The sequence below is a fragment of the Anguilla rostrata genome, chromosome 16 (assembly GCF_018555375.3).
Source record: "Anguilla rostrata isolate EN2019 chromosome 16, ASM1855537v3, whole genome shotgun sequence".
Lineage (NCBI taxonomy): Eukaryota > Metazoa > Chordata > Actinopteri > Anguilliformes > Anguillidae > Anguilla > Anguilla rostrata.
In genome coordinates, this window is record NC_057948.1 from 2,886,698 (window position 1) to 2,911,135 (window position 24,438).

Below are 24,438 nucleotides of genomic sequence, written 5' to 3' on the forward strand. Positions count from 1 at the left end.
ATTTATCCCATGAAGAATAAACTTCTCATTTTCATAGTATAATTATTTTGCTATACTGCTATTTTTTAATGGATAAAAATAAAGGCAGTGGTGAATCAATAGCCTCCTAATTAGGTTGTTGAGCATATGCATTCATGTTCTGTCTTAAGAGGCAGGTTTGGCTCGTTATCATTTGCTATGTCTTTGAATAGAGGCTAGATGTCCACACTTTCAGCAATTAGGAGCTTACCAGTGCATTACACCTGAAATTGCACCTCCATCCTCATGCTAAATGGAATTTATTAAAGCCATTATGTACTGTGGCAGGAGCTGGAAATGGCCAAATGTATCAGAGTATTTATTTGACAACTATCAGATCTGTGAGTTTTGTGGAATACTGTAAACACAAAGCGGAAGCATTCCGCCATATGGTGGCCTTGTGATGCTACTGCAAGGGACTGAACTTCAGAGGTTGAGTTTCAAGGCAGAAATTGACAGGTTCTCAAGAGTCCACTGAACTGAAAGTAAATTACAATGGAAAAAAGAGAAAAACCATCAATGTCGTGCTTCACCTTGTGTGCAAAAGTGCAGTGGGTCCATCTTGTTTTTGGTATCCTTGAGTATTAATGACAGCACTATTCTCTCCAAAAAATCAATTGCAAGTGATGTCAGAGTGATGATGCTGGCTTTTTAATATGATTAGACAGTACAATTCTTTAGAAATATGTGGTCACAGTGTAATATCGATCAATGAAAGTGCACTGACCTGTTCTTGATTGTTAAAACATCATCTGGATTATTTTTAACACATAGCAATTTTCAGCCAAATCTCTGGCAATGCTTAAAACATGAGAACAACTGTGGAGGTGTGCAAATGACAGTTGAACATATTACAGACTGCAATACTTTAAGGCCCAGGTAGTTCAGTTTAAAACTCACTGTTGCAGAGTTTAAAAGTCTGGCTTGGCAGGGCATTTTTTTTAACATATTGACAGGAACAAATTTCAGCCAGGTACACGAGGTAGACAGGAAAACATTAGGTCATACAACATTTTCCCACTGTAACAGGATTTAGTACAATATGAACCATGGAAATACCCACTACACAGCATGCAGAAGCATTCTCCAAAGACTCACAATAGCCGCGAACTTTTAGTCCCAGGAACTACTTTTCAAGGAACTAAAAGGTTCCTTCAGCCCATGGTTGTCTGCGTTTCCACCGCGGCCTAAAGTCCCGCGAAGATTAGGCAAATTAGCCCACTGACGTATGAAAAAGCGACGTTGTCGTCGGTCCATCTGTCCTATGATTTCTTCTGTAACCCCATACTACCACCGAAGTAGCCTACATTATTTTCTAATAACCGGGACAGCCCGGAGGGGCTTATTCCACTTATATACAACGGGCTACCAACAATGACTGTATATGGTTACTTTTGTATTTATTGATTTTTATCGATTTAATCACCTGGAATTGAAATATTCTTCTGCAGCCGTTTGGGCATATTTTACCGTTGTCAAGCAAAACTGTCGTTGGTAGTTGAACTTGGACCGTTGTTATGCAACAAATAGGATATAACAGGCCAATAGTCAGATTGTAACTGTTTTATATATCCTCTCAAGCACATTCATTATGTTTTTATGCGAACATTCACTTTCATGTCTTGACATCCGAGGCGACAGAATGCATTCACATTTTCAATATAACTGGCAACAACAGCAGAAAACATGCACACGTTGTAAACAATTTGCTGTTTGATTACTTTCTCATCGTCAATTCCATGTAGGCTAATCGCAAAATGACAAGAATAGAACGAAAACTCGGACTTGCGTGAAAATTTAAATTAGTAGTGGTACAGCCACCGTTCGCTTTCCTTCGAAGTTACTGCTAGCCGAGCAGCGAAGTGTGCCGTCCAGATGCGAACCATGCACCATAAATTAGTCCATAGTCTTCCTGGTCTTTTTGTGGAATTGAAGAATGGCAGAGTAAAATTACGGCAGTCTGAAAAAGCTAAAGGGACGATTACTAGAATTAACCTGTTATTTTACCCTGACAAAAAGTGCGGAAGGTGATTTCCAGTTTGCTTTTACTGTATCACCAATGTGAATTACGCAGAACTACCGCATACCTCACATAATTGTATCAAACGTTTTGAGTCAATTACAACGGGCTAACAAAGAAAATCCGGAAGAAAATATTCAGCAACCGAATTAATCCATTTGAATGTTTTGGTACGTAATATGCTGTCCCAGCACAAATGCTTAGCATTTTATAAAACAAATACTAAAGCAAGAAAAGAACAGAAGAGCACACGTTATAATTCCAAGACGTTGGCAGGCTATAACCAAAACTAGGCTACTGCGCCGCATAAGCCGCGTTTCCACCGCAGGAACTATACCCCGGAACTAGGAACCTTTTGAGGAACTCGGTGCGTTTCCACCGCAGGAACTAGGGTCTAAATTTAGTTCTGGGGGCTTTGTTTTACCCCCCAAAACGTTCCTGCTCGGGGGGTAGTACTTTCCGAAAGTACAGGAACCTTTTGGGTGGAGCTTGCAGCGCTGAACATTTCTGATTGGTCGAGTACTCGTAGCATTTGTGTTGTATTTATTTTCCGCCATTACCCGCCACGTTTGAAAATATGCAGCGGCAAACCAATTTATTTTCATAATAACTTCAAATCAAACTTGTATGTTATGCGGCGCAGTAGCCTACTTTTGGTTATAGCCTGTCAACGTCTTGGAATTATAACGTGTGCTCTTCTGTTCTTTTCTTGCTTTAGTATTCGTTTTATAAAATGCTAAGCATTCGTGCTGGGACAGCATATTACGTAGGCTACCAAAACATTCAAACGGATTAATTCGGTTGCTGAATATTTTCTTCCGGATTTTCTTTGTTAGCCCGTTGTAATTGACTCAAAACGTTTGATACAGTTATGTGAGGTATGCGGTAGTTCTGCATAATTAACATTGGTGATACAGTACAAGCAAACTGGAAATCACCTTCCGCACTTTTTATCCGGGTAAAATAACAGGTTAATTCTAGTAATCTTCCCTTTAGCTTTTTCAGTTGCCGTAATTTTACTCAATTTTACTGCCATTTTTCAATTCCACGAAAAGACCAGGAAGACTATGGACTCATTTATGGTGCATGGTTCGCATCTGGAGGGCACACTTCGCTGCTCGGCTAGCAGTAACTTCGAAGGAAAGCAAACGGTGGCTGTACCACTACTATTTACATTTTCACGCAAGTCCGAGTTTTCGTTCTATTCTTGTCATTTTGCGATTAGCCTATATGGAATTGAGGACGAGAAAGTAATAAAACAGCAAATTGTTTACAACGTGTGCATGTTTTCTGCTCTTAATGAATGTGTTTGAGAGGATATATGAAAATCAATAAATACAAAAGTAACCATATATAGTCATTGTTGGTAACCCTTTGTATATAAGTGGAATAAACCCCTCCGGGCTGTCCCGGTTATTAGAAAATAATGTAGGCTACTTCGGTAGTATGGGGTTACAGAAGAAATCATATGACAGATGGACCGACGACAACGTCAGTGGGCTAATTTGCCTAATCTTCGCGGTACGTTAGACCCAGAGACTGTAAAAAATATGGACAAAGCTACTGTGACGTCACCCATTGCCTCTCCGTGGGTCTGTAAAACACGTTTTGAAGCTCAATGGCGGGCGCGGCCATGTTCTCGATTTGGAGCCAAAACCATAGAGTTAAGCGGTCTTGTGATTTTTACAATGTGATTGACAGTCCGGTGCGGAAAAGCCCATCAACCTAAACGAACTTGAGGCTAGCTGACTGTCTGCTGTTATGTTTTAAAATATATGATCAAATGTTTACGGAGTTTAATTTCCATCCTTGACTGTACTGTGTCATGTAATCACGTTATATGTATGACATTAATAATACAATTATGTTCAGTTATCTTCAATTTATGTTTCTCGGCAGAACGAATATGTTTAGCTAGCATATCAGCTTACCAGTGAGCTAGGTAAGCTATCCGTGGTTAGCTCACACATTAGCAATATAAACTACAGGGGAAGAACATCGACTGCACTGATGGTCAGTCAATCAGAGATGTGTAGACTACTGCCGGTGATTTGACTAGGCTCATTTTCATATAACTGTCTGGTAGACCTGCTGTTAACCAAGCAAGTTATCGTCGTAGGTTTTCGCCACAGTAGTTAATGAGCCATTAACTGCTACTACTCCATCGCCGTTTGTGCTGTTTACTTGCTGGGTGACGCTAGCTGACCGATCGTTCACTTTTTACCGAATAGAAATTAACACTGTCAGCGGTGATTAACAAATCTACCAAGTATTTTAATAACTGATCTACAGGCGTGTAAATATGACAACGCACTTTGAAGAGCAAGTTTTCCACCTGTTGCATGAAGACAAAAATAATGTACATTGAATTTCTAATTATTATTATTTTCTTGCTAGCTTCTAGCTTTGTCACATTCGTGCAGCATAGCCCAGGTAGACATTTACGGAATGTACACGACTGACAAGCCGTCAAACACGTTTGACAGATGGAATATTTGCCGGTTAGGGTTAGCTAGCTAGTCAAATGGCTTGGTAGCCGAAGTTGCGAACTGTTTTAGCATAGGCTACTGGACTACCACATATAGCAAATAAGCGTTAGCTGATTACGCTTTCTGCTAACTAATTATTTGGTTAAGTGGGCTAAAGGAAATAGTAAAAATGACTCGACTACCGCAAAACTTCAGAGGAGGATTATTTTATGGTCGTCTAGTGCAGCTGTAAATAGCACACGCTATAATGAAACCACTACAAAATGGGATGCCTGTATTTTCTGACTTCGCACAGGTGGACCGTGGTCGGAGCCGCAATGTCAAGGCCAAGAGACGCCACCTCCCACCCCAGTGACCACAGATTGTAGCCCCGTAGCTCAGTCCTCGGCAGTAATCCGGAAGTGACGCAAGCTGTACCTCATTGGTCCAGAACAAATATTGGCACTGTGCCCAAATGACGCAATAAATCATGAAATCGACCCATGGACTGTAATAAGACGAATAAAATACACCTATTATGACTATTTGTTCTTGTGAGAAAAAATTTTTGACTTTGTATTTTGATCGCATTTGTACCGTAGACTTACATGGAAACCGGATATGAAAACACCTATACTGGAGCCATCCGTAGTGGCGCTAGTGAGCAACCAGGAACTACAACACCAGGAAATGAGCTTCAAAAAAAACGAAGTCTGGTTTTGGCCGCTTGGTTAGACCCCGGTGGAAACGCAGACAACCATTGGCTGAAGGAACCTTTTAGTTCCTGGTAAAGTAGTTCCTGGGACTGAAAGTTCCGGGTAATTTTGGTGGAAACGCGGCTATAACATACAAGTTTGATTTGAAGTTATTATGAAAATAAATCGGCTTGCGGCTGTAGATTTTTAAACATGGCGGTTGAAATAAAACAAATAACACTGTAAGTAGTCGACCAATCAGAAATTTTCAGCGCTTGCGCCCCACCCCAAAGGTTCCGGTACTTTTGGAAAGTACTACCCCCCGAGCAGGAACTTTTCTGGGGGTAAAATAAAGCCCACGGAACTAAATAGACGCTAGTTCCCGCGGTGGAAACGCACTGAGTTCCTCAAAAGGTTCCTAGTTCCGGTGTAAAGTTCCTGCGGTGGAAACGCGGCTTAAGTTGTCTCAGTCTTGATAGTAGTTTTTCAGCATCACACCTCATAAGGTCACATCTCACAAGCATGGAGGCTCTGTCTGTGGTCACACATGCATGTTACATCAGTAATTAAGCCTCTCAGCACACAACACAACAGCACAGTTTAGTGCCTGGGACGGGGGTGGTATATCCCCATGGTGGGTGCCAGAGCTTTTCGGGTCCTCTCAGGAGTGCACTCGGGACGGCCCTGAGCTGTATTCCATCCTCCCCGTAGCTCTCCATCGCTCTTCTCCCTCATCACCACGGTAACTGGGAATGTGGAGACTGGGACCAGGCCACAGGACTAGGCAGAAGTGGCCAGGAGTGCATACAGAAATACAGAAACATACACTTCCCTTCACTACCTTAAGCATCCAAGCAGCTGTACACTGCAGATCACAGTCTGAAGTGCATTAATTACTGCATTACAGTTTTTTTTGATTGCTAAGACACATTTAATGAAACAATTCCCCTTTTTCTCAGAACTATTAACACAATCCCAAAACGACACATCAATCAGCACAAACCTCAAACATCCATGCCAAACTCAAATTATCTTCTCAAAAACATATACTCTTCCATCAAAATTAAACTTTGCCTTCAAATGGCACACACAAGCCATCGAAAACACAGACAATGTAGATTACCCATAACACACCAGTGAGATAAATTCAAAGCACTACTGCAAAAACCTTTTATAGCAGTGCGTCAGGAGTTATTTTCTCCTGGTTATTCTACTTATTTTATGGTTTTCAGATTTTGATCTTTGCAATGTTACACTCCTAACAAATGAGGGAGTGTGCAAATTTCCAAATATTTTATTTGTAGTACTCAGTGATGCTGAGTGAAAAGTACTGTGCAGTAACCACAACACAGTTGAAGGAACAAAAAAATTTAGTATTTTCAAAGGAGAGTAGCATTCATAAAAATAACTCAGTATATGCAGCACTATAAACAAAAATAGCAATAAAATCTAAAGAACATATAGTCTGTAAATACACTTCAACATTACATAGAAGAATGCCTATTCACATGTACTATATAGCATGAAAACAGTATGATAAACATACAGTAATTATATTTACACATTTTGTTTGTCTACAGCAATTATTGACATGGAGCACTGTGAAGCAGTTCAGAAAGATTGGTGAAATCTCTGTAGTTTCTCCAAACAGCCACTAGATGGTAATAAGGTTCAGCTCACTCTGGAGCTATTTGTCCCCTGGGCCTTAATAGCTTTGACTAATCTGATGTTTGGGCTGGGGCCAGAATCCTGTCAAAACAAGCTAAATTAGCGCATAATTTATTGCAGAGTTTGAGGTTAACATTTCTCAATAGCTTGTCCCCTAAAATGGTTACAGGAGCTTGTGATCTGGTGTAACGTTTGGCTTTTTGTGCATGACTGTTGTAACCAGTATCATAAATTGTCATTGTTGCAGAAAAAATTTACATTTGCACTTGTGATCAAAACATGGACAAGTGATGTTTTGAGAGATGTGTTGGTCCTCTGAGAACTGAAGTAATAATTTGGGAGTTTTTGCTAAAAGAACCAGTTTTAGTGTGTTAGCAATTGAGAAAAACTGTAATCAAGTTTCCCACTGAATCTACAGGAACTGAGGCAGAGCAGTGAGAGAATGGCCAGTGATTCACTATGTGCACTCATATAGACATGAAAACAGTTTTTTTGATCAAACAAACAGTGAATTATTTTCAAAACATTTTTGTTTACAGCCACATCTACAGCAATTTATTAAGACATGAGAACATCTGTGGAGTTCTAGAAAAGATTGGTGGAAAAATAATATTGTAGTTTCTCCAAACAGCCACTAGATGGTACTGGAAGTTCAGCTCCACTCTGAGCTATTTGTCTCATGGGCGCTTAATAGTTTGAACCATAATCTCATGTTTGGGCTGGGGCAAACAGAATCCGCATAACAAGTAAATTAAGCAGCAATAATGATTTTGCAGAGTTCTGAGAGATAGCCTTCTAATAGCTTGTCACTAAATGGATTACAGGAGCTTTCTCTGGTCAGTATGAAGTTTGGCTTTTTGTGCATTACTGTTGCACCGCGAGTATCATCAAATTGTCATTGTTGCAGAAATCATAAATGATTCCACGTTTTCACTTGTGAGCAAGAACATGGACACTGATGTTTCTTATTCTGAAGGTACCTTTTATGTTGTGTACAATTAGATTCAGTGTGGGCTTTTTACCATATGTAGACAGAAGTAGTATAATTCTTTCTCTAGGAGTAAGTGGTCACAATGACGATGACATTTGTCACTGAAATCAAGTTTCTACGTATAGGTTCAGAATGCAAGAAATCACTGACTATTCAGTGGCCTGTTAATGCATACCGCAATATTACGTATGGGGGTTTTCGTCTTTTACACTGTGCACTGTAAAATGTGTATCTTGTACACTGCATTGTAATCACCACCACCCCCCATCACTGAATCATACCTGACTTCTTGTATTCCTTCTCATTGAATCTGATCACTGAGATCTGATTCTACAAGTGCAAGTCTATCTATTTTTACATCAATCAAATAATGGGCACAGATACATAATGCAAAATCATACAGTTACAGGCCAGACATGTACTCTTTTGGTTACAGCTCACTGACACCATGTCTGCGGATTTTTGTGCTCATTCTGTATCATTATACCTGGCGGTATTTTAAACACCTTTTTGACAAATCACTGTTTTTAATGCTGATGGATTAGTGAAGTTGGAAACTGAGTTGATTATCCATTGAGGAAACATTTTATTACAAATGAACTGCAGCTGTTGTCACTCAATTCAGTTTGTATGGAGTTTACTCTGCTCCTGTTGGCTGTCATTGTGTATCAATAGCATGAGCCCCTCTGTGGGAGAAAGGAGACTTACTATAGCTGCTGTGGACCAGAGCTCATATTCCTGAAAATGGAAATAAATAAATAAAACAACATGTCCCACAGCTCCTTTTAGATAGCTAGGAAGTGAATCTGGAAAGAGCAGGTGCCATGGAAAATCAGCTACTCGATTTAAAAAAAAAGAAATACTTCACAAACAAACGATATGATGATAAACATACAAATGACAAATAACCTTACAAAAACATCCAGACACAATAATTCCAAACCTTGCGTCTAAACTAAACTTATAAACAAAAAAAACATTTAAGAATCGAAGAAAACAAATAGTGAAAACGGAAATTACTACACAAACATCAGCACATACGACCATGGTCACGAGGCAGTGCTGAACACACAGTTTAAACCAGTTTAAACCAGAGTGAAGTGGTGATGCACAGCATTGCTGGTGTCAGAGTGAAGTGGTGATGCACAGCATTGCTGGTGTCAGAGTGAAGCTGTTGCACAGCATTGCTGGTGTCAGAGTGAAGTGGTGATGCACAGCATTGTTGGTGTCAGAGTGAAGCTGTTGCACAGCATTGCTGGTGTCAGAGTGAAGCTGTTGCACAGCATTGCTGGTGTCAGGAGGTGAATGCTGGTATGAGTTGCCACATGCATTGTGTGTCAGAGTGAAGCTGTTGCACAGCATTGCTGGTGTCAGAGTGAAGCTGTTGCACAGCATTGCTGGCGTCAGAGTGAAGTGGTGTTGCAAAAGCAAGACTTGTGGCCGCTGGCTTCCTGATGGAAAGGGAAATGAGCCTCTTCAAAAAGGCAGTAAACCAGTCACAGCTAGCTTTCTGCAGCTCTGACCAGGCCTCAGGCACCTTCATGTTATGTGCCACAGCAAGCTGAAAGGCTAGCTTTTTAACCTCCCTGGGTGATAGGCCATAATAAATGTCGGCTGACTTGGACAGATACTCGACCAGCTCCCTTTCCAAATCTGGGGAAAATATTTGTCTGTTCCTGATGTAACCAACAGCTACACCTAGCTCCTTCTTGCCTTCAATCTCATCCTGGCTGATCTTGTGGCAGTATCTGGTTAGTGTGCGGAATGGTATATTGAACTCCTTCGCTGTACTCCTGATACTTTTGTATTGAGTCTTCACCTGTCTGACTGCCTCTAGCATAATGTGTGCTTCTGTCTTTCCTCTGTCTGTTTTTCTTTAAAATTTTCTGACCGTTTTGACTGCTACAAGAAATTTTTAAATGTTTAAAAATGTTTCCAAACACAAAATTCATATTTAATACATAATAAGTTTATGTTCATGAGCAATGAACAATAATACATTTGGTTACAAATGTATTAACTTATGCATTTTACATATGTTAAACATAATGAATATTATATAATACATATATTATATGTTGTATGTTATATTATTATAAATTACAACATATATGTATTATATAATATTAATTATGTTTAACATATGTAAAATGCATAAGTTAATACATTTGTAAGCAAATGGCTATACACATGTTGCCAACAAACCCCAAAATCAGTGTGCCAACCAACCCCACCCACATTAGGACACACCTCTGTACTAAACTGATGTTAGCCAGCTAGTATCACTCACCACAGGCTTTGAAATTTCATATCAAAATATAGCTGATTCCTATCTCTATCAACTAAAATTAATACATTTTCTATATCTCTATCTAACACAGTTCTATAATGTATTCAGTGGGGGGACCATTTTTTTTTTTTTTGTTTTGACACAGCAAAATTGAAAGGTTGTCCTCACCTCAACAGTTAGTGTCCTTCAGATGTTTTGACAGAATGTTCAGGTCAAGAAGGCAATAATTTCAATGTTAGATTTTTGTGGCAGCACCCTTTAGTGGCCTGGAAATGAACTGTGTGCCAACCAACCCTTGCGCCAACCAACCCCGCTCTCCCCTACCTCGCTGGACATTACGTATTTGCAATCCAACGCAAACTATTGAAATCTAGTGGCATTCATAATAATAGTGTACGTCACTTTAGATTAAAGCATCTCCCAAATAAATGTAATGTAAAGTAAAGTAACGAAATAATAACAAATAATTATCTGTTTTGATTGGATCTGCGGCGTCTTTGGATAGAAGGCGCCTAGGTTTCTCGGGACCTGTGTAGGCTATCTGGATCTGTTAAATGTGATTTAAGGGGAATTATTTATGAGTTAATCTTGTTTAAACATGCGAATTGAAGTTTATGTTGCCAAATGTTTTGCTATAAATGTATGAAGCACAATGATAGGGATATTACCGGTAGCTAGCTACGTCTTCAGGCAACAAACATGCATAGGTACTGACAACAAGAGATTACCCTATGTTCGCAACCTACCTTGATAATACTCTGCACAAAACATTGTAATGTAGCAGTCTGAGGCTGTCGGGTGGCTACTGTTTAGCTAGCGTGCGGTGTATGCCAGCGAACAAAAATCAGCAATTTAGCGTTAGTTGGCTAACAGGGCAGGTTGTCAAAGCGCAGTACTGAGGGCAAACGGCCGGGATATCTGCATGGGAAATAAAAACGAAGTTAACCTCGAAGTTTCAGATCCAATCTTCCCTTCTAGAAAAAAAGCTTCAGATCAAAGACACGTCACCGGGCGGAGGCAGGTTTCTCTCTACTGAGATTTTCCACAGGGGGGAGATCCAGCTGAATTACCACTAAATGTGTGTGTGTTTATGTGTTTATGTACAAAAGCCTTCACTGGAGAAAACAAATCCCTGTACTTCCCGGTGAACAAATATACATTCGCGTGCTCACCATACATATTGGGAGAGTGCAGTCAAAATTATTATTATTATTATTATTTTGTCTGTACTCAGGCAATTAGGATTTGTGACCAAACGTATACGGACAGAATGTGACTTGTTATTGTTAGCATGTCTGCGTGTGTGTATTAAAATAAATAACATCACTTTTTGTGTTCAGAAATTATGAAATAATTTAAACACCTGTTCAACAACCTGAATAGGAACCTACTTATTCATCTCAGTCTTTAAAATACCTCAGTTAAAATACCTCTATGTAGACCAAACTGTTTGCAATATAGCACAATAAGCACAATGTGAACATGGGGTATTTATTCTACATTGCATGCACAGCTATTTCTGACATAATGTGGCTGAAGAGGGCAAATAATCCAATCATTGTCCAAACCGTATACCTAAATTTACACACAAAAATAGATTATTAAGAATAGATAACAAATAGCCTCGTGATAACAGAAATTACTCACCACAAACTTCAGCACATACGGCTATATCTGGTCATGAGGAAGTGAATGTCAGAGACACTGAGGGAGACAGATGGTTTATTTTTATTATTTTTTTATTTTATGCTGTCCATCGTCAAATTGTGTCCATATTGTGCATCTTGAAAAAAGAAGATTCCTTATAGTGACCCGGACGTTCGCTACACTCGAAAAGGCTTAATTGTGGGTTTAGCCTACAGATGATACCAATATATTGGAACAATTTAAGTCCCGACGGGAGTATAATTCTAGAATTGTTCAATAGGCTTAGTACATGTAGACGTTAAAATTAGGCAAATGTCTACAAGCAAGGAATGTTTGTCTTTTCTGGGTAACTAATTGACTACAATAAATGAATGCAGCCAATATAAATAAAAAATCTTGAACCAGTAACAAAAAAAAAAAGGAAGTAAAAAAAGTAACAAAACAAAAAAATGTCAAAAGAGAAGTGAAACTGTTTCAAACTCAAACGACATTTTAAAGACAGAGGACAACGAGGATGCAGTAAAAAAGGGATTAAATTGGATAAAAGAACGGAGTAAGTAGTCGGTTGTGGAGTGGGGGTGGGGGGAATATAAACTCAATGTGAAGGGGTGTTTGGAGGAATAGGAATCTGCAGCTACGATCTCAATAACGCTTAATTTGGTCAAATAAAGCAGGCAATAAAATGGCGCGCGAGGAGTAATAGGCTTTTTCAAATTCTCCATTTGGGACCAAAAACAAAAATACCTTTTCAAATGACTTTTTAAAAGTCTAACGTTTATTTTAGTACGTATGTGATATTTTTATTATCATTTAACCTTTCTGGATATGACGGAAATCCCAGGCCTGTCGTAGGCCTGTCGTATTATGACACCTGCTACTGTAACAACAGACCGAACATTTTGTGGAACAACTGTGTGGATTGTGTCAAAATATATTATTAATAATTATACTATGTTAATTATATATTATCTCATAACAAACACGTTTCCAACGTACAAAAATGCCAAGTTACTCACACATACAAGACATACACCGTCTATAACTCATTCAGACTGCCAAAATCCAGGCCTGCCATTAAAAGTATTGATATCAAAAACGCCAAGTTACGGTACTACAAACAATATAGGCTATCTTGCCTCGCCGAAATTAAATAAAATGTATTCCAAAGCAATGCTACCCAATATTTCCTCAGTTCTTTCAGGTCACGTGAAAGAACATTTGGGTGAACTGCCCCTTTAAACAGCGATGCTGGATGGGAAAATTAAAACCACGTTGGCCTGAAATTGGCAAAGACACCTGCATTTGGGTTACCGCCATGTTGCTCCGAGTGTAAGATAGAGCCCTATATTTCAGTTATTTTCATCAGACAACACACAACGGCAGTATAATAGCAAGTGTTTGCAACACTGTCCGTTAAAGCTGCTGAAGTTTCTGCTAGTAAAGCCAGCTTCTCTCCCTGCAGGTCTTGCATCAAGAGCCGAGCAGGACAGGAGACAGGGCTGGGGGGCACACAGGTATGAACGGGCCAGAAAATCTGTCTTAAAATATTTAAAATGTTTCTTTGAAAAAGATTTTTAAATCCTGAGTTTTAAATCACTCTTTGAATATTTGAGCTTTTACTGTATAAGTGGAGAAGGACTTGATTAGGGTGAGCTGTCATATAATGGCAGTTGAATTCTGGGTTATGTGCTGGACAGTAAAACAAAATTCTTTATGGACAAGAATTGACATTTGAAATTGTTAATTTGTGCAAATGTGTAAAATGATTGGAAGTGACAATGACCCTGTAACATCGCTCCTTATCATGGTTATTCACCTGCTTCTTCATGGGGCTGTTTTAAAAATGGTGCAAATGGGCAAAGTATTTCCCACACTCTATGAATATCATAATGTATGAATAGTATGTGCATTACATTGTGTGTATGCAAAGTATAAATTATTTCATAGTCTATCATTGTCACTAGTGGAAGATGCACCTGAATAATAATAATATTTATTTAAATGCTCAGTGATTCATGGGCCAAGAGTGTGTCTGTGGTGGGTCATTTAGCCCCGGGATGCCAGTTGAATAACCCTGTTCTATAAGACTCTAGTTTTGACTTATGATATTCATTTATCCCTTTCCAAAGACCGGCCAGTTCACATAGAAACATTTAAAAACTACACCAACATGTTTCGGCCTCCAAAAAAAATAAAATAAATGTGCAATCAGCGAATTCTGGAGAGAGAGAACTTTCCCCAAGACCAGATTTATGTATTTAAGACCATGAGATCAAGATTCCATATTTGATATAAACAGAATTAAACTATGAGGCCATTTTGACATGCATTTGGCGTTTGGTAACAGCAAGGGTAAATTCTCTATAAAGCTTGTCCCTGATTTACAGACTACCTCATTTCCTGTTCTTAGGTTCTGTGATGGCTGAGCAGATCGTGGGGATTCTGGATGAGCTGAAAGGAGAAGAATTTGAAAGGTTCACATTTTATTTGAATGATGAGGTGCTACAAGGATGTGGACCCATTCCACAGGGCCAACTGGAAGGCAAAAATGTGACAGGTGTTGTGCAGCTGATGAAGAGTTTCTATGATAACAATATGGTGAAGATTACACTGGAGATCTTAAAGAAAATTGATCGAAATGACCTTATTCAGAGACTGGAGAGCAATCCTAAAATGGGTAAGATGCATCTGTGTTTCTGAGTATTTATACAGAGTAGAAAAAGAATAGGTCCAAGAATCCTTCATCTCAACAGTTACAGGTCTTTTCTTGAAGCAGGTCTGCAGATATAGCTGCCCTGTGGAGGTATGTCCCACCCGTCTTGTAGAGCTGGGATAAGCATGTGCCTGTTCTCTGGTCTCTGAGCTCTACAAGCCACACACCCTCATATCTCATTTTATAATCATTCAGTGGAGCTCAAGTCCGGCGAATAAACCCTCCAGATTACAGCTGCCCCATTCAGGGTACCCCTCCAGACTACAGCTGCCCCATTCAGGGTACCCCTCCAGACTACAGCTGCCCCATTCAGGGTACCCCTCCAGACTACAGCTGCCCCATTCAGGGTACCTCGATCGCTGCCATTCAGGACCCTCCAGACTACAGCTGCCCCATTCAGGGTACCCCCAGACTACAGCTGCCCCATTCAGGTACCCCTCCAGATTACAGCTGCCCCATTCAGGGTACCCCTCCAGACTACAGCTGCCCTTTCAAGCTACCCCTCCAGACTACAGCTGCCCCATTCAGGGTACCCATCCAGATTACAGCTGCCCCATTCAGGGTACCCCTCCAGACTAGAGCTTCCCCATTCAGGGTACCCCTCCAGACTACAGCTGCCCCATTCAGGGTACCCCTCCAGATTACAGCTGCCCCATTCAGGGTACCCCTCCAGACTACAGCTGCCCTTTCAAGCTACCCCTCCAGGCTACAGCTGCCCCATTCAGGGTACCCCGCCCGATTACAGCTGCCCCATTCAGAGTACCCCACCAGATTACAGCTGCCCCATTCAGGGTACCCCTCCAGATTACAGCTGCCTCATTCAGGGTACCCCGCCCGATTACAGCTGCCCCATTCAGGGTACCCCGCCCGATTACAGCTGGCCCATTCAGGGTACCCTGCCAGATTACAGCTGCCCCATGCAGGGTACCCCTCCAGACTACAGCTGCCCCATTCAGGGTACCCCGTCAGACTACAGCTGCCCTATTCAGGGTTCACCTCCAGAACACAGCTTCCCTGTTCATGGTGAAATAAAAAACTTGAAATGTGTCCAAACCTGCTGTATTCCAAAGCAATGCTGCTACCCAATGCTTCCTAAATTCTAAATTGGCCCTGTGTTTTTTCATCTTACCATGTGAAGACAATGTGGTAATTGAAAGCATACAGTATGTGTGTAACAAGTTCTCCAGTCCTTCTCCCCACAAACCACACAATCCCGCATGCATCTCTCATTCCAGGCCTCGGTCTCACTGCAGGCAGAGCATATAAACAATTGATTGTCATTGCACACACAGGAGTGGGAGAGGAAGTGAGCGACCACCATCTGAGTCCCCGGCCAATGGATCACCTTGAACTTGTACGGCTGTAATGCCAGATACCAATGAGGGATCCGCGCATTGATATCTTTCATGCGGTGGAGCCACTGAAGGGGCGTGTGGTCCAAACAGAGGATGAAAGGGCATCCCAGGAGATAATAGCGGAGGGCGCACAGTTGATAGTCAGGCACTCCTTCTCCACTGTGCTCTACTTCGCTTCCTGCTGTGACAGCTTTCGGCTAATGTACAGCACCGGGCGGTTGACCCCCTCAACCTCCTGGGACAAAACGGCCCCCAGCCCGCTGTTCGATGCGTCCGTCTGCAGACAAAATGGGAGAGCAAAGTTAGTTGTATAAAGGAGCGGTTCACCACAGAGCCTGTTTTACCCTCTCAAATGCCTGCTGGCACTGCTCCGTCCACTGGACTGGATCTGAGGCACCCTTTCCGGTCAGATCGGTCAGGGGACTGGTCAGCTCAAAGAATGCTGGAATAAATCTCTTATAGTAGCCTGCCAGTCCTAAGAACCGTCTAACCTCTTCTTTTATCTTGGGTCACAGGCAGGCCGCAATAACTGCTGTCTTATCAACCTGGGGATGCTCCTGCCCAATGCCCAAGTGGTACCCCAGATACCGTACCTCCCTCTGTCCAACTGCACACTTCTTCGGGTTAGCCGTAAGCCCCGCACACCTCAGAGACCCAAGCACCTCCCCCACATGCTCCACATGCCACTCCCAGGTGTCACTATAAATGATTACATCATCCACATAGGCCATAGCATATGGAGAGTGGGGCTGCAGCACCCGGTCCATGAGGTGTTGGAAAGTAGCAGGCGCCCGAATGGAAGTGGGACACACTGGTATAATCCATACGGAGTGGAGAAAGTCATTTTTCCATGGATTCTGACAACAGGGAGATATCCCAGCAGCTCTTAGTTAAATCCAGTGTTGTGAAAAAATGAGCAGTGCCCAGTCGGTCCAGGAGGTCGTCAACCCTAGGCATGGGATAAGCATCAAAGCATGATAAATCATTCACCTTGTGATAATCAACACAGAAGCGTACAGACTCGTCCTGCTTAGGCACAAGCACAACGGGGCTGCTCCACGTACTGTTTGATTCTTCTATCGCTTCCATCTCTAACATAGCCTGCAATTCTGCCTGCACAGTTTTCTTTTTGTGTTCAGGCAATCTATAGGGCCGAGAATGTACCGTCACCCCTGGAGATGTTTCAATGTGGTGGTGGATGAGGTTTGTGCGCCCTGGCAGGGGGGAGGACACATCCCCAAAGTGCTTCTGCAACTGGGCCAAACCTGCTCTCTGGCACAGACATGATCATTGCAAAGGGCTGGGGTAGAATGAACTGGTTTTGTCACCTCCGGTGCTGCTGAGCCAGAGCAAAGGGGCGGCCGGCGTCCTCGTATCGAAGAGACCTGAAGCGGCGACAGTGATCTTCCTCTGTTCGACGTACTCGGTCAAAAAAAGCCCGCTTTAGGTCCTCATAGATGGATCTCGAGAACACCGGCAATTGATTGTCGTGCGTAGCTTGTTGAGCTTCCCTGGTGATAAGGGGAAGCAAACGCACAGCCCACTCCTCTGTAGCCCACCCGCAGGCAGCCGCTGTACCCACAAACATGGCCAGGTACGCCTCTACGTCCTCCGTGTCTGCCATTTTGGCATCTGTAGCCCGGCGTACCTGCCAGTTGGGGTACAGCAACATGCTCAGCAGGACAGCCCGATCCTCCGCCTGCCCCTGAGCCAGCTCAAAGAGTGCGGCGGTCTGTCTCTCCTGCAATGCCGGCAGATGTTTCAGGGCTGCCCCAGCAGCGATTCCATCACCCTCGCTCCTGCTTGTTCTTCCAGCTTGTTTTTGCCTCCTCTCTCCCCCCGTACGGGCCACAACTGTAATGAGTTCTCCAGTACTTCTCCCCACAAACCACACAATCCGTCGTTCATAGACGCACTAAGGCTGTATTGTGCGCTCACAGAAAACACGGAAACACAAATGAAACAAACCACACACGATAAGGACGGGGATAAGATGGCACGTCGCTCCCACGTGCATTCATCCACATCTCATTCCAGGCCTCGGTCTCACTGCAGGCAGATCATATAAACAATTAGCAATTAATTGTCATTGCGCACACCTGGGGTTGCAGTCCCAGCTAAACCACTCCCTCTCTGCCTGCAGATGGCGCCCTAACCACACCACCCCTCCACAATGTGTCATATGGAAGTGTGAAATGGCAATCATTTATATTGGGAATAATCTTACTGAATAATTTCAGCTGTTTTACAGCAATGTATGTTTATTTTAATGACTACACAATATGTTTAAAGAACAGCGTGCATGCAGTGCGTTGGGTGTTTCGGAAGCACATCTTGAATGAAATGCATGAATGAAATAGTTTTGTTTGGAAAGTTCTGTTCAGAAAGAAGATATGTTGCTGTTTAACATTGCAGTAGAAATTATACTATTATATTTATTTGGAGAAACTTGGAATATTAAATATAAATATCATAGGCCAAAATATTCCAAATTCCATAAAAGGTAATTTCAGAATAATAGCTAAAATACAGATTTATTACAGCTTTTTATGTACTATATCAGATTTTCAGTGGGTCAGAAGTTTACATACACTTTGGTAGTATTTGGTGGCATTGCCTTTTAATTGCTTAACTTGAATCAAACGCTTGGGGTAGCCTTCCACAAGCTTCTCACAATACTTTGCTGGAATTTTTGCACATCCCTCCTGACAGAACTGGTGTAACTCAGTCAGGTTTGTGGGCCTCCTTGCTCAGACACGCTTTTTCAGTTCAGTCCACAAATTTACTATGGGATTCAGGTCAGGGCTTTGTGATGGCCACTCCAAGACTTTCACTTTGTTGTCTTTTTGTTTCAACTTTGGAGGTATGCTTAGGATTATTGTCCTGCAGGAAAACCAGTTGCAAGCAAGCTTAACTTTCTAGCTGATGTCTTGAGGTGTTGCTCCAGTATTTCTAGATAATCCTCCTTCCTCATGATGCCATCTATTTTCTGAAGTGCACCCATCCCTTTTCCAGCAAAACACCCCCACAACATGATGCTGCCACCCCCCTGCTTCACAGTTGGGATGGTGTTCTTCGGATTAAAAGCCTCACCCTTTTTCCTCCATACATAGCACTGATCATTATGGCAAAACAGTTCAATTTCTGTTTCATCTGACCAGTGAACACTCCTCCAAAGGTCTTCATCCTGGTGATCACCTGCAAACATTCTGGCTTTTTTTTATACCGGTCTTGAAGTAGGAGCTTCTTCCTTCCATGACAGCCTTTCAGGCAATGGTAATGTAGGATTCTTTTAATGGTTGATGTAGATACTTTGGTGCCTGAGGCCTCTAACTCCTTCACCAGTTCCTTTGTTGTTGACTTGGGGTTCAGTTGAACCTTTCAGACCATAGTTCATTCAGCCTGGGAGTTAATTTGTGCCTCCTTCCTGAACGATGCAGTGTCTGTGTGGTCCCAAGATTTTTATATTTGCATACAATTGTTTGTACAGATGCTCGTGGTACCTTCAGTTGTTTGGAAATTGCTCCTAAGGAGGAACTGGACTTGTGGAGGTCCACTTTTTTTTTGAGGTCTTGGCTGAGTTGCTCGGATTTTCCCAAGGTATCAAAGGCAAAAACGGAGTGGCTGTAAAGGTAGACCCTTAAATATAGCAACAGGTGCCAATTAACTCCTAATTATGACAATTAGCCAATCAGAAGCTTCTAAAAAGTCATTACATCAATTTCTGGAATCTTCCAGACTGTTTAAAGAGACAGTCAACTTGGTGTATGTAAACTTTTGACCCACTGGAATTCTGATATAGTGAATTAAAGCTGAAGTGCGGAGTTGTGAAAAACTTAGTTTGAATATCTTTAGCCTGGGTGTAGTAAACTTTTGGCCTCAACTGTACTAACTTGGCACTTGATGTACATTAATTGTAATAAAAGTGGAAGTCCGCAGAATTTGATTGTTTGGCCTTAATGCTCACAGCTGTAGAGCATACAGTGAAGGGAATCTTCCCAGGGACATATATTTTATATAGAACCACTCTGCGAAGATTTATATAATTCTACTGAAAAGAGTTTTAGTATACTGTTTTTATGCTCAGATGCAATGCAACAATGAAGGATTTAACGCTGGTTTTCCTCTCTTCAGATGAATCTGTAAAAAGAGCCCAAGATGACCTGAAAACTCATCTCAGGAGGAAGTGTCAATGCATGTTTGAACATGGCCACCGAATCCTCCTCAATAAGATCTATACAGAGCTCTACATCACAGAGGGGGGAAGTGGGGAGGTCAATAATGAACATGAGGTCAGACAGATTGAGACAGCATCCAAGAAACAAACCACACAGGAGACTGCAATCCTCTGCAATGACATCTTTAAGCCCTTACCTGGACAAGAGAAACCCAGAACTGTGCTTACAAAGGGCATTGCTGGCATTGGGAAAACTGTGTCTGTGCAGAAGTTCATTCTGGACTGGGCAGAAGGAAAAGCCAATCAGGACATTGATTTCATCTTCACTCTTCCTTTCCGAGATCTGAATTTGGAGAAGGAAAGAGCATTCAGTCTGATGCAACTTCTGCAGCACTGCTTTCCACAAATGAAAGAGATCAAAAGTGTTGAAGGTGATGAAGTCAAAATGATGTTTATCTTTGATGGTCTGGATGAGTGTCGACTTCCTCTAGATTTCCAAAGCAAAGCGATCTGCCGTGATGTAACAGAGTCATCATCAGTGGGTGTACTGCTGACCAACCTCATTAAGGGAAATCTGCTTCCCTCTGCTCTCCTCTGGATCACCTCCCGACCAGCAGCAGCCAGTCATATCCCTCCTGAGTACGTCCACCAGGTGACAGAGGTACGAGGGTTCAATGACCCACAGAAAGAGGAGTACTTCAGGAAGATAATCAAAGATGAGAACCAGGCCAGCAGAATTATCTCACACATAAAGTCATCCAGAAGTCTCTACATCATGTGTCACATACCAGTCTTCTGCTGGATTTCTGTTCGTGTTCTAGAGACAATTTTGAGTAAAGCAGAGAATGGAGATCTGCCCAAAACTCTGACTGAAATGTACACACACTTCCTGCTCATTCAGACTAATGTGAAGAATAAGAAGTATCATGGCACTGATGAGACAAAACCAGAGATCTCAGAGTCAGATACAGAAATCATCCTGAAACTGGGGCAGCTGGCTTTTCTACAGCTGGAAAAGGGCAACCTGATATTCTATAAAAAAGACCTCACAGAGAGTGGCATTGTTGCCAGTGAAGCTTCAGTGTACTCTGGGGTGTGCACAGAGATCTTCAAAAAGGAGTGTGGGTTGTATCAGGAGAAGGTCTACTGCTTTGTGCATCTGAGCATTCAGGAGTATCTGGCTGCCTTGTTTGTGTTTCAAACTTGTGTAAATGAGAACAGAAATGCACTCCAAGCAAAAAAATATCGCAGTGACAGAGTGCAGCTGTCTGAATTACACAGGAGTGCAGTGGATCAGGCCTTAGAGAGTAAGAATGGACACCTGGACCTTTTCCTCCGATTCCTGCTTGGCCTCTCTCTGGACTCCGTTGAGACTTTCTTAAGACGCAAAAGAAATCCCATTGTTACATTCTTTCAAAGACTAAGGACACAGCCAGAAAGCAGATCAGAGAGCATTGAGAAAACAGTCCGGTACATTAAGGAGAGGATCAGAGAGGAATCTTCAGCAGAGAGGACCATCAATCTGTTTCACTGTCTCAATGAACTGAATGACAACTCTCTAGTGCAGGAAATCCAGAATTCCCTGAGATCAGGAAAACTTTTTGATAAAAAGCTGGAACCAGACCAGTGTTCAGCGCTGGCCTTTGTGTTACTGATGTCAGAGGAGATCCTGGATGAGTTTGACTTGAAGACCTACAACACATCAGCAGCAGGTCATCAGAGACTGCTACCAGTAATCAGGAACTGCAGGAAGGCCATGTGAGTATTATGTCATTAATAATGTAGATGATTGACCACATATTTTCCCACTTTCAATTTCTAGTGAGAATAAAGTGCAAGTGAAAATTTGGTTTAAAAAAAAAAAAAAAGATTTCTGAATCAAGATGTTTTAACTAGTGCCCTCATTTGATGTTTTGTATCCAGAACATAAGAAGCATCAAATGCAAAACCTCATCACTTTTCATATATTTAATTTAATTTACTATTACTATTTACTAATTTAATACATTTACTAATTATTTGCAAAGATAGCAACTGTGAAATAAATATGGAGTTTATTGATGGGCAGAGTAATCTGATGGATCAACCTTTGTCAGAAAGTACAATTCAAGCAGATTAAAATGAAGAGAAGCTATATTAAGTTACAGTATTATGAAAAGGGTCCCTGTTTTGGTGACAGCACAGGCACAAACACACCTGGGTGCGAGTGGAATCGCTTGTCTCTTTTGGCATTATAACTGTGCTACACATGTGAATCCATAAACACATAACACAGATACAAGAAATATTTTGTTTATTTATGTTTAACTATTTTAAAGAAAAGTTGTATTGTTACTCAGTCCAATGCTGGCTATTTAGGCAGTGGAGTTGATTGTGTAAACTACTTGAATGAGACAGGTGGGAGACCGGCTTTACACCCCTCAGATAGTGTTTACAATGAGCCCAGAATGCACTGGAAACTGGAAACATTTTAATTATGTGTTTGGCTGGGCTGGGTCAATGATTGAGTGGGTTTTTGGAATGTTGAAAATGCATTTTAGAATTTTGGATGGATTGGGTGGTAAATCACTGTACAGCCCTCAGAAAGTCAGTACAGTGTGCTGTGTTCTACACTACATAGCCATACACCATGGGTGTGACATAGACCTCACAGAGGACACATCACAGGATTTTCATACAGACAGAAGCAGAGTCGCATGTGATAATCGCTACAGAGATTTCAGAGCACAGAGTGCATGAGAGAGCAGGGACTGGTTGGCTGAGGAGCCATTTCACTAGTGAGTGTATAATTAACCCCTGTCAAAGGGGTTAATTTGTGAAATGGTTGTGACTAGGAATTAAGAATGTGTAGTTCACTTTATTTTTAAACATTTTTTTAAATTTGCAAAGTGGTAAACAAATGTAAAACAGAGTTATTACATTACAGGCATTTAGCAGACGCTCTTATCCAGAGCAACTTACACAACTTTTTACATGGCACTTTACATTGTATCCATTTATACAGCTGGATATATACTGAAACAATGCAGGTTAAGTACCTTGCTCAAGGGTACAACGGCAGTGTCCTTACCCGGGATTCGAACCTACAACCTTTCGGTTACAAGCGCAGTTCCTTACCCACTGTGCCACACTCCGTCCTCCAAAGAAACAGGTTCCAAGCTGGGCTTGAACATGCGACCCAGTGTTCCCAAGCCTGTAACCTTACCCACTAGGCCACAGACGGATTAGCTAGTTATGATCATTATTGTGTATGAAATATTTGGAACTTTTGGTTTTGTTTCTGTTCTGTTTTGTTTTTGTATAGTCTAAACCTAGTAGTGAAAGGGTTGCCTATTAGAATATGTTATGTAATAAGGATAGGTATAATAAGCTAAAGCTTCAGCCTATACCTTTTCGGTCAATATATTTTGTTTTCCTTTTAATTTAATTTAATGCCTTATTGTTATTTATTTATTTCTATGTGCATTCTTTTTGGAAAATTGTTAATAAGGACCGGAATAAATTACTACTACTACTACTACATTCATCTTATCAAGTGCATGTCTGAATTGAATGACACTTAGTTGAACTAAATAATTTTTTTGTTTATTTTAAATAGTGGTATGAAACAAAAATTGACAGCAAAGAAACAAAAAAGCTCTAGTAATTTCAAACTAAATGCTGTCTTCTTTCCTGTCTTCTGGTGCATAAGCGCTATGCCTGCCTAGCTGAAACTGTAGCAGCAGCAGCAGGATGGAGAGGCCGACTGGAGGCTGTCTCTGCCAGCTGCCTCCTGCCCCTGGCCAGTCTGGGAATATTCTCCCTGCGCAACTGTTCATGGGAATGGAACCTTTTATTATATCTTTTAAATATGAACATAAAATAAACAGTTTTTGATTAAATATTAACAAAATAATGAATGTAAACTATTCAGTTTCATCTTCATTGGTTTGTAGAGGTCCTCATAATTTGTTGTAATTGTTTATAACGTTGGGCAGAGAAAATTCTCCCCTTAGAATAACCAGCACGGCGAGGTATATCCATGTAAGAAATAGGATTTATTTCTGCAGAAAGAGTCCGGAACCTACACACAACAAGATGGATAAGCCTGAACTGGAGAAAGCAGGGGCAGTCCCTGCTTTCATAAGCAAAAAGTTTTTAACAATAACATACATGATTCTGATTGGTACATGATTAATACATATGCATATTGTAAGATTTAACAAAGTAAATGTTTGGCTGTGTCTAGTCATATAGCATGAATACTGAATAAGCACACGGTGACCTCTTAGTCTTCAGTGTTACATAAACAAGCTTTATATCAGATATAATAGTTTGATTTTTATCGATCGGTTGCTTTTAGAGTCCTGGGCAGCATGGCATCATAGCCAGTTTCTCCCTGGCAGGATGGCAGGGG

General features: G+C 41.3%; 2 protein-coding genes across 2 annotated transcripts in view; both read left to right on the forward strand.

The window, feature by feature from the left end:
- LOC135242400 (protein NLRC3-like) overlaps positions 1-24,438 on the forward strand; it is a 1,894,071-nt gene that overhangs the window by 892,964 nt on the left and 976,669 nt on the right. The window lies entirely within an intron of this gene.
- Positions 11,890-24,438, forward strand: part of LOC135242418 (protein NLRC3-like) — a 14,457-nt gene continuing 1,908 nt past the window's right edge. The window contains exons 1-4 of the mRNA XM_064313501.1: positions 11,890-12,350; positions 13,260-13,311; positions 14,208-14,474; positions 20,000-21,800. Of these exons, the coding sequence (XP_064169571.1) occupies positions 14,216-14,474; positions 20,000-21,800 (2,060 nt within the window). The 5' untranslated portion in view covers positions 11,890-12,350; positions 13,260-13,311; positions 14,208-14,215. The remainder of the gene's footprint in view (positions 12,351-13,259; positions 13,312-14,207; positions 14,475-19,999; positions 21,801-24,438) is intronic.